The 11,557-nt window shown below is 45.4% G+C and overlaps 1 protein-coding gene across 1 annotated transcript; it reads left to right on the top strand.

Annotated features, from left to right (window-relative positions):
• The first annotated feature begins 976 nt into the window (after positions 1-976).
• On the top strand, positions 977-3,957 carry LOC127576467 (uncharacterized). The gene is made up of 4 exons (XM_052026956.1): positions 977-1,019; positions 1,169-1,457; positions 2,214-2,296; positions 3,644-3,957. Exons 1-4 carry the CDS (start codon positions 977-979, stop codon positions 3,955-3,957), a joined length of 729 nt encoding a protein of 242 aa, XP_051882916.1.
• The last annotated feature ends 7,600 nt before the right edge of the window (positions 3,958-11,557 follow it).

The raw sequence follows: 11,557 nt of genomic DNA on the forward strand, positions 1-11,557 counted from the left end.
TTACCCGGGGCTGCGCAACGCGTGCAAACATTTCCGAATTATTCTTCACTTCACAGATTATCAGCATTCTCTCGCTAGCCTTTTTCTACGATGCATGCCCACAGAAAACATTACAGAGAGAAAGACGGAGAGAGAGGGAAAGGAAGATCACACAGTTAAAATCTATTAACTGTCGGAATACTGGCCGGGAAATGAAACTCGAAAATGGTAAGAAATGTTGAAAGAGGGGTATCGTTGGGAAATATCTACATTAATAATTTCCCAACACAGTGAATCTGTTTTAATCACTTGAGCAGAAAAAAATCTGCCTTTGAAGGGAACCTGAAAGAAAGACGCAAATATGCTGGAAATACGCAGCAGGTTAGGCAGCATCCGTGGAAAGAGAAACACAGTTTACGTTTCAAGTCGAATACTTCATCAGAATTGAAAATGAGAAAGCAAGTTGGATTTAAATTACAGAAAGATAGGGGGGATGGACAGGACAGATGGAATATCTCTCTTATTTGAGGTCATATTTGTCATGGTGACACGATGTCCAGGTAGCTGCCTGATTTGTTTGATCAATAAGTTTGGAGAAGAAAGTAAGCCTGTGGAAATAAGTTCTAGGAGGGACCTTACGAACCTTCAATGTGAGAAATTGATGCGAAGTGGAGACCTCAGCTGACGGAACAACTACCCCACCCAATAAAAGTGAAGGGAATGTGGGAGGGACTTTCACATCAGGCGCAGAGACTCTCAACAAAACCAGAACCATCAAGTGTCGCCTTTAGACCTGACGTTTCCTCACACAACGCACAGCACAGGAATCCGGGTATCGTGGGGCACTTCAAAAATCTCCGGAAGACCGCCACCTGAAAAGCAAACCTACCCGTTGAAGTGTCCCAGCCCAGCTCAGAGGGACAGTCTACTGAAGCAGTCTCCCGTCGCGGGCTCCATCTCCTCAATACGTAAACGATCTGACCCCGGAGATATACCGATGGGAATCCTAGTGGTTTTCACCCTGTGCCTCTGTCTACGCCGTGAGTACCGTTTGTAAACTCCCGGACAATCTGGGTTTAAAGCTAACCCGCCCGACTCCGTTCCAAATGTACGCCACTGTCCGTGATTGAACTCGGTTGTTTTCTTCGCCCCCGCAACCCACTGACATCTCCCTATGCTTAATTTCCAGGCACCTTCAGTCAGTCGGTGACCCAGAGCCCTACAGCGTTGACCAGGCAGGAGTGCCAGTCTCTCACCATCACCTGCAGTTTCCAGACTGGTTATTTTTCCAGTTCCTATGATTTTCAGACTGGATACTTCTTCAAACAGACCCAGTCCGGGACAGAGTGGCAGCGGATTTCCAGCGGGGGAAGAGTTGCTCTGTCGAATGATAAAGCAAAAATGACTTTTACATTGGAAATTCGGGATCTCAGAGTCGAAGACAGCGCCACCTATTACTGTAAAGCGGAGTACAAGTGGTGGGCACAGTGATGGGCTTAGGCTTCCCGCAGTCCAAAAATTCTCACTGCAGATTGTCCCAGCAGCAACTGACGGATCGGAGGGATTCGACCCACGGTCCGAACTCTCACCTCCTGCTCCACAGATTAGGTTTTCACAGGACTGCATTGCTGCAGTTCATAGGCTGCGATTTCTCAATTGAGAGTTTGCGCCGATGGTGCCGCCTTTCCCGAGAATGGTGTCAATGAACGATGACCGGAACAACTGATCCCTCTTCCCAATCCCTTGCACCGAATATGATCCTGTTCCAACAGCTGGAAACAGGAACTTCATTCGCTGAGCTTTTAACTCCTATCCGCCCATCTAATCGAGTCCTCGGGGATTTGAAACTGACAAGAAACAATGTGTGTATATGGGATACTCACAGTGGAAAAGAGCCGGCAATAAGCTAATAACAGTTAAAATATATGTTCACGGATTCTGTAACGGAATTACATGTTTATTATCGTTTTGCTCTGTATTGTGGGTGAATATCATTGTAATTTCACCCTTTCAGGTACTTGTCTTTGATATTGTCCCCGTTCATATATATCGACCTTCGTCCTGTGCACCGAGGCCACTTTTACTGAGAGCTTTGTGCCTCATGGATAACAAGTCGAACGCGGGGGTTTGTGGAACATGGAATGCTTTTTCTTTTTCTGAAATTCCTGGAATAATTGGGAAGCGTCTGTTAATGGCTGCTGATTAGGTTGAGGTGAGTATGGTTCTTGTACCAGCGGAACTGACAGCGGGATCACTGTGCATAAATGGAAGACATATTATGAGGATGGAACTGGGTCCACGGTGACTGTCACAGCCGGTAAGTATCGGAAAACCATGCTCTGTCTCCCGCTCTCCCTGAGAATATTCAGTGCAATTCAATATTTGGTTCTCCTTCAAAGTAAACAAGTCCGGTTTCTGAAGGGGTTTCTGCAAAGTGGTCCGTAGGATATATTGGCAGAGGCTGTCATGTTTGGGTATGAGACCAGCGATAGCAGGTGCGAGCCGCCCTGGGAGCAGGCGCATTGGAGATGTTCGAAGGGCAACCAACATTGGTCTTGCCAGCCATGATTTCATCCCCAAAAATGAGAAAGCAAAGAAGAACAGGAGCACCTGAATAAACGGTGCAGTCTGGAGGACTCGGAAGGATTTGTACTCAGAAAAGGAGGGCACATATGAGTCCCCCAGCAGCTGTTGTTGGGAGATTCGGGGGAGGTACCGATTTCGGGACTGCTCACAACGGAATAAGATGGACTGGATGTGTAATGGGGTGTCCGGTGCGGTGTGATAAAGCTGGATATGTCCACACCCTCTGGGCTTTATAAAACTGAGAAGTAAACTCTTTCTCATTCATAAGCGGCATAGGGAGATTGACAGCCGAAATGTTGCGCTATGAGTGAGTCTGAAACACCCGTCAAAACTACAACCCAACTGACAACTAACAGAATGTGGGAAACATTCTCAAGAAGGCAAAATATAAACCGCATGCAGCAAAACACAAGGGACCAAGCTCTGTAAAACAAACTGAAAACTAATAGAAGTTAAGATTAAACTGAGAAAGACGTGTACAACGTCTTGTCTGGAAGAAGAAGCCAGTGCAAAACGGGGAGATGAGCTTTTTCCAGGGTTTTGTTGAGCTGCAACAAAAGTTTGACGTTTGCCCCACGAGAGATGCATTTCCCCTTTTGTGGAATCTCATTCCTTTGTCATGGATCTTACTCTGCGCCTAACTATAAACGAGCAGGGACGGATTTCTAGAAAGTAAACCCCTCACTGAGGAGAAATATTTTGGTAAACACATCTTCCTTTTCGTCTTTCATCTAAAAACATGAAAGGCAAGTGGAATTTTTTTAGAACAGAGAAGGTAATTCGGCATATTGTCTGTGTGCCGGCTTCCTGAATCTGCTCTGCAATTATTCTGCATTTTGTTTGTCCATTCCTGTGTACTTACAAATTTAGCGGATTTCCACTTAATAATCACCTTCTATCCCCAAGGGATTTACCACCACAGCACGTCGCTGGAATAATTGCCATGGGCAGCGAAAAAATGTTTGTACACATTTTAATGGAAGCTGACGCGCGGGAAACTGCAGTCTATCCCGATGGTTGAGCTGCCTCCGATAATCAACAATAAAATAATAATGATCTCTCCTTTCAAATCCTTCAGATCCCATTTCACTGGTATCCAGGAATCCGCCTGCACAATCTTCTTCTGCTGGCGGCACCATCACTTTAAGCTGCGAATATTTCGGGTTCTGTCCCTACACCGTCTACTGGTACCGTCAGTTCCCAGGACAACCTCCAAAATTCCTGCTCCGGAGACACACCTCAGGAGAGCAGGATAAGAACAATGCTGCCGAAGGACGGATTTCCGGTTCTCTCGATCCGGCCAAGAAAATCAGCCAGTTAACAGTCATTAAACTGCAACTGAGCGACTCGGCTCTGTATCACTGTGCAATAAGTCGGCGCACAGCACAGTGACACAGCGCAGGAAGAGAGCTGCACAAAAACCTCAGTGTGGTGGACTACATACACACAGCATTTCAGAACACGGGAAGAGCTGTACAAAAACTTCAGCGGGCAGAGATTTAGAGAGAGATATATATTTAGAGAGAGAGACAGCAAGAGAGAGAGACAGAGAGTAAGAGAGAGAGAGAGAGAGAGTGCGCGAAAGGGGTTCCTGAATTCATTCATGTATTATTAATTTATTCTTAAAGCATTTTTAAGTGAATTAACTGCGAATATCATGAATATTCAAAAACTACAACAGACATTCCTCAGTATTGAGAGGACACGGAGTTCCGGCCCGACACTTTGCCCTCCGTTGACCTCCGTCAGGACGCTCCAGTCGCGCGCCTTCAGTGGTTCGCCAATGCGTATATTCTTTGCTAAGGCTTAGTTCCAGCTCACTCATCGTCTCCCGTTTTCGAACGTGTCCTCTGTCCCTGCTCCTCCGGCGGAAGTTACCACGGAGAGAGGTGACGAAGGAAAAGATGCAGGAAATGGTCAGGAACTCAGAGAGAATGGACACATGTCCATCAGTACCTCGAATACCTACTGGCTAATAAGCATTTATTTATACTCAACTGTCAGTAATCCCATTTTATTCTCTCCAAGTTCCGGACCAATTTCCTCAGATGTTGCCATTCTCAGACACGCTATGGTCAGTTTAGCGTGGCCCAATAACTAATTAAACCACAAGACTTGAGGATGCAGGTCTGAGACGCAGCACACAGGGGAATCCCAGTAAATCGCGGGAAGTGCATGCCGAAAGGAGGAGGTCTGCGTTGTATGATTCTGGAGAGGAGATTTGAAAAGGTTAAGGAATTGAATTCAAAACTTCGGCTCTGGTGGCTGCTGGATTCACGGGAAGACAGAATTAGTTAAAGACCGAATGAACAAATTATGAACTGGCAGAAGTATTTGCGGGCATATATAACCTCACTCTGCTTCAATCTCAGGTTCCCCCCTGTTTTAAGAAGACCGCTATAATTCCGGTACCTAAGAAAAGCAAGGTACCATTCCTCAATAACTACCTATCAGTGGCTCTGACATCCACCATCATGAAGTATTTTGAGAGGCTGGTCATGTCACTCATCGACTCCAGCGTCCCAGGCAATCTTCACCCACTGCAATTCGCCTATCCCCGAAGCAGGTCTATAGCGGACGCTATCTTCCTGGCCCTACACTCAGCTCTGGGGCATCTGGAGAGCAATGACACTTACGATAGACTATTGTTTATTGACAACAGCTATGCCTTCAATACAATAATGCCAAACAAACTTCTGAACAAACTCCAAGACCTAGGACTCAACACCTCTCTCTGTAATTGGATCATTGACATTCTAACCAACAGACCGCAATCAGTGAGGACAGGCAGCAATACCTCCGGCACAATTATTCTGAACACGGGTGCCCCATAAGGTTGCGTACTCAGCCCTCGACTCTACTCCCTATACACTCGTGACTGTGTGGCTAGATTCTGCTCTAACTCTATCTACAAGTTTGTAGATGATACCACCGTTGTAGGCCGTATCTCAAACAACGATGAGTCGGTGTACAGGAAGGAGATAGAGAGCTTATTGGAATGGTGTCATGACAACAACCTTTCCCTTAATGTCAACAAAACAAAAGAGCTGGACATTGACTTGAGAAAAGGGGGCGGTGAACATACACCTGTCTACATCAACTATTCTGAGGTCGATAGGGTAGAGAGTTTAAGTTCCCGGGAGTCAACATCAGCAGCAGCCTTTCCTGGTCAAATCACGCAGATGCCACGGCCAAGAAAGCTCATCAGCCCCTCTACATCCTCAGGAGGCTGAAGAAATTCGGTTTGTCCCCTTTGACACTCACCAATTTTATCGATACGCCATAGAAAGCATACCAGCTGGATGCATCATGGCTTGGTACGGCATCCTCTCTGCCCAGGACCGCAAGACATTGCAGGGAGTTGTGGACACAGCCCAGCGCATCACAGATACCAGCGTTCCCCTTGGACTCTTGCTGTCTTGGTGAATCAGCCAGCATAATCGAATACCCCACCCACCCGGGTCATTCTGCCTTCCCTCCTCTTCGATCAGGTAGAAGAGACAAGACCCTAAGGACACGTACCACCAAACTTAAGGACAGCTTCTACCCCTCAGTGCTAAGACTATTGAACGGTTCCGTTATACGATGAAATGGACTATGACATCACCATCTACCTTGTTGTGACCTTACAACTTATTGCACTGCAATTTCTCTGTAGCTGTGACACCTTACTCTTAACTCTGCACTGCTATTGTTCTTTTACTTGTACTGCATCAATGCACTCTGTACTAACCCAATGTAACTGCACTGTGTAATAAATTGGCCAGTACCCTCGGTATGCAAGACAAGTTTTTCACCGTACCTCGATACAAGTAACTATAATAAATCAACACCAATACTTGCAGGAAGAGAATAAAATATATCATGCCAATGAGGGTCTGCAGTTCTCGGCGATGCAGATGTTGAGAAGCTTCCTTGGAAGTGGAAACGGGAACAGACGGCGAAGCGAATAGGAAATTTACATGACTGCTGACACTTGGAAAAGATTCATAAGCCCAGTTAATCGCTTTTTATTGCAGTAGACTCTGGTTTGATGCATACTTAATACAAAGCTAGAAACTGAAATCATACTTCTACAAAATAATTCGCAATCACATCCAATCCTGCTCAAATATACACACACGATCGCTCGCGCGTGCGCAAACTGGAGAAGGATGTGCACGTGTGTACACACAATTACTCAAAACAACCATGCTTACACAGGTACACGTCGGCACACACATTTGCAGACATACACACAGGGCAGCAACGTATGTAGCAAATTTATGGTTGATGTCTCCAGTTTTAAAATTCCCATAGATCTTTTTGCCTTCATGAACAAAAGAAGAAAACAGTTTCCTTTGGTTAACAACTGCAATATTTCATCATAGATTTTATTTCATTTTTTAAAAGCAGATCAACTGGTCTTCTACTATTTTCGTAAACGTAGCCATCAGATGTTGTACCCGTTTGGATCTGGGTGTGTGGAAAATGAAAAAGGAGGTCTGGGCAGAATAATAAAGCGAAATTATCTCCAAATTGCGGTCGAACTTCCATGAATCAAGGTTTAGGCTTAGATCGTTCTGCAGGAATCCTTTTCGTGCCTCGGCTCGTGTTGAAAGAACCTCCATCTTGGGAGATCTTGGGAAATACCTCACCTGATCTGCACAAGACTGCAAATGGAACAACTTCTGCAGTTCAGTGTGCAAGAGCCTGCAGATATGTGAATACTGGAAATAGGCAAAAGTTCTCCGACCCACCTATGGTGAGCTGTAAAAGAACATGTTTTGTAGTATAACCATGGCCCACCTCTGTCTCATTGACTTTCATGCTGAAACCCCATCTCTCCCGAATCGTCCAGTACCCCAAACTGTGCCAGACCCAACCAGCAATAAACATTAAGACTGAACATCCACAGCACTCTAAAGTTGTGTATTCCAAAGATTTAAAACCTCTTCATCAAAGATTCCTTTTTCAGTCACCAATGTTCCCCGAGTAGCTGCTATTATTCCCTTTGTGCCAGGCTGTCTGTCAAGGTGCTGAAAATAGGCAAATATAAAAAAACGCGTTTTTATTTCGAAATACAAGCCGGGACCGCAGTGAATGCATTTATATAAATACAAAGATGTGTGCGTGATGCATGAGATAGTTTTTTTCCACGAATCAAGGACTCTGTCAGCTTTCCCCTGTCTCAGAAGTCAAGGACGAATTTGGGGAAGGGCACTGAACACAGATCTCCTTGGTGCTGCCGGTCCAGGTGCGGTGTGCCGTTGGCTGTGCCCCGGAATCTGCTGCAGGTTTGTCTGAATCAGTCCAGGGGAAGTGGACTCTGCGTTGCTCTTCCATTTAACTGCAATGATACTCCGACCGCAGGTAGTTTTTGTACGAGAGGAGCACTGGCTTATCTCACGATGTCTCCGAATGACTGGGCGAATACACAGAAATACAAGGCTGTGTCAGTCATGTGGCCAACTCACGGTGAGTTCGGAAACTATTTTCCGAATCGTTAACTTCAGTTTTGAAAGGATTTGCCATGTCCTTCCTTATTCCTTGGCTGTTTCAGGAACTCCTTCGCACGGTTACCTCTAGGCCTGTGTAGGGGTTCTTGCGGTACCAGTAAACATCATACCCTATCACCGATGCCGAAAAGTGGTATTCCGTTGTGAATGTCTGTTCCATTTCCAGGACCACAGGCGTCCCATCCTGCGACATAGAATCTTCCTGATTCCGACCTGGTGAAAGCATTGCAAGTTGGTTGAATGCAGATTTAATTGGAAAGATAAGTTTGATGGTTTTAATATAACCTTTCTATTAGATTTGAAATATGTACCAAATATTAAGCAGAAGAACACAGTCAAAAGAATGAGATGGCAAAACATGATCATCCTGGAAAGCCGAGATTCAATTAACGTCGAATCCTCTCTCTCTCTCTCTCTCTCTCTCTCTCTCTCTCTCTCTCTCTCTCTCTCTCTCTCTCTCTCTCTCTCTCTCTCTCTCTCTCTCTCTTTCTCTCTCTCTCTCTCTATCTCTCTCTTGCTTCGAATCTGATGTTCAAAATTAAAATGAAGACAGCACTGCAAGAAGAGGCAACCGAAAATCTCATGGTCCCTATTAACCAAGCAGACTGACCTCTGGGAATGCTAGAGATATGATACCAATAAGAAGAGGAGGCTACATTTTGGTTTCAGTCCATTGTCCCCAAAGAACATATTTCACAATTCTAAATGCCAGAAGCTTGTGGTGGAAGATGACGTTGGTTTAACTCTGGGCATCCTCCCAGGTACTTTCGGAGTTCTGAGCATTTGCTTTTTGGGTGAGTATGGAAACATGCATGTCAGCGTTTTGTTCGCTATTTCACCAGATTATCTTTCTCCTGGTACTTTGCACAGTATTTGCTTGAAAAAGATATCGGAGTGTAAGCAATTGACTGGGCCGGCGGCTACCGGCTCCCAACTTGAATCCGTCCACTCTGGAGGGGCACATTGTTCTGTAGGTGCCGGAACCACATCATCATGTTCCCTGGTGGTGTAGTGGCTAGAATATGGCGTTCTCACCACTGCGGCCTGGGATCCATTCCCTGTCAGGGAAACTCTTTCGCTATTTCAGAAAATGCAGTAGATTGAAGCCCCGGACTGGGTAACTTCCGTCCCTGGACAATCTCGGCATTTTTGTCAGCATCAGGTCCAGCATTGTACCTGCCCTCTTTGGTCCATTGGTCTTCATTATCAACCGTTCTCTGGATACCAAAGACATCAAGGGATATGGGATATGTAAAGAGGTACAGACCCAGCGAAGATCTCCACAACCTGCGTTACTTTCTAATGCAACCCCGTGAGATGCAATAACTGTCATTTCGCCTCTTTCTTTCAGACCGTTCAGGCCAGAAATACATTTTCAGGCGAAGTAGTGTGTCATGTGCACTTCTTTTAAACTGATGCGCAGAAGTCATTGTTCCCTACATGGTCTGCTCGACTTTGGAGAAACCAAACTCAGATAAGTGTTCGCTTGAAGGAACAACTGCTTTGTGATCTCAGTATTGAGCGCCAGCTGAGAGCTGCCTGTTAATTTCATTACCTACCCTACTTCTACTCTGACTCGTACTGTTACAATAAGTTCCCACAGAAGCTTGAGGAACAGCACCTCATCTTCAGACTGGGTACTTAGCAGTCCTCCGGTGTCAGTATCTCATTCTGCAACCTGGGCTAAGTAAATCTCCTTTTATGTCTACATCGGAATGGGGTACTTCTGTCTGTCACCATTCTGACAGTTTTTCTCTTTCTGCTGGTACAGTCTGGCCTAATAGGACCTGGGGCGTGGTGTGGCAAGTTGTGACAATGTTTTTACTGTTCAGAGAGTTGACATCAGGTGTCCACATGGGGCATTGCTCTGAATGAGTCTGGAGTTCGGAACAAAATACTGCAGAAAAATCCAGATACATGGTTTCAATCTGGTGTGTTTCCTCATGAAAATCTAGGCGTATGTGCAATTTATCGACTCTCTCTCTCTTTCTCTCATGTAACAACCTGAGCCTGTGAGGCAGATCCCCGCACACTCTGATGCCGCATCCTTCCATATCCGCCAGTTCACTAGACTCATCTTCTGCTGAAACTTTCACCCGCGCATTGTTTTCTTGCTTCTGGATTCGACTATACCGTTCGACTTCCAGTCCTTCAATGATGAAAACATCCAGGAATTCTGTTGAAGCACACTTTCTGTGTCAGCCCTGTACTGAAGTTCTCCATATTTGGTCCTCGTTCGACAATACCTTGTTTTCTTTAAGTACAATCGCTTCCACTTTATTTCAATTTCCTCTGCGATACTTTCAAACTTCCTGTCCCTGATTTCAATCATTCTCTCATATTCACACATCATTTCCGCATCTATGAGAACCTTTCCCATCCGTGCCTCACCAGACTCCTCGGGGACCTCCGAGATCAGGCGCTTTGCTAATTCGGCCCTCTCGGGATTCCCATCCCCAATTCGCTTTGCTCCTGAATTCCGTTCTCTCTATTGCGCCCTTGAAATCAGCAGCACAAAAATTGCATCTGTCCTGACGTATCTCCATATTTGAGACTGTGCGTCATTTTTCTGACATAGGGTGTCGCAGGGCTGTTGGGTTTGATCCGTCGATAACTCGTTCAACGGTCATCAGCCAGTTGTTATCTGAACAACCAGACGGCTTTCCTGTTCAACTGCAGACCAAAGGCCTCTCTGGTCAACCAGAGATCAAAAGTCCCATCACGCCAACAAGTGCTTATACTGTCTGGTGATCCAGCTGTTTTTTTTTTTGGTCTTTTGAAGATTGAGGTCTTGGTTTTTATTCGACTTCCTCGCTGCCCGTTTCCTCGGTAAATTGTTACCTAATTGTATGAATGCTCTGAAATAAGCACACACCTACAACTGGGCGAGGGAGAATGATCTAATCAGCTCCATCAGATTAAAACTCACCGACAGGATTTCCGCAGGAAATGACATTGCATCACCCCAGACACTGATCTCACGCTCTCTGCCTGATGTCCCTCAGGGCTCTGAGACAGAATATTTCTGGTTGTCGGGAGCAGCAAAAATGCGATTCATCGTACACGCTGCGTTGTTTGTGACATGCATCATTGGTAAGATGGTTAAAGATTTGTAAATAGCTTTATTTCTGCAAAGACTGAATTGCAAATAGGAGAGGTTTTATTAAATCTGTGCAGCCTACTTGCGAGGCTCTGTTTGCGAGATATCGTATGTCGGGTCCACCATCATGAAGGTACAGAGAAAAACTGAAAAGCATCCTGTACATACCAAAATATTAAATCTTCGGGTTTCTTACCATCAGTGAAGAACTATGTGGATGAGCTCTTTTCTCCATGAAAGAGAAGGCCGAAGAGACTTTTGAGATGACAAGATTTTCGGTAGAGTCGATATGGAGAAGCCCTGTGTGAAATTCACATGCAGTGCGCAAGGGCGTCAGATCCCTTGTCCCTGAAATATTCAGTGGCAAGTTCTGTTCGGTGGTATAATTACAATG

The sequence above is a fragment of the Pristis pectinata genome, chromosome 12 (assembly GCF_009764475.1).
Source record: "Pristis pectinata isolate sPriPec2 chromosome 12, sPriPec2.1.pri, whole genome shotgun sequence".
Lineage (NCBI taxonomy): Eukaryota > Metazoa > Chordata > Chondrichthyes > Rhinopristiformes > Pristidae > Pristis > Pristis pectinata.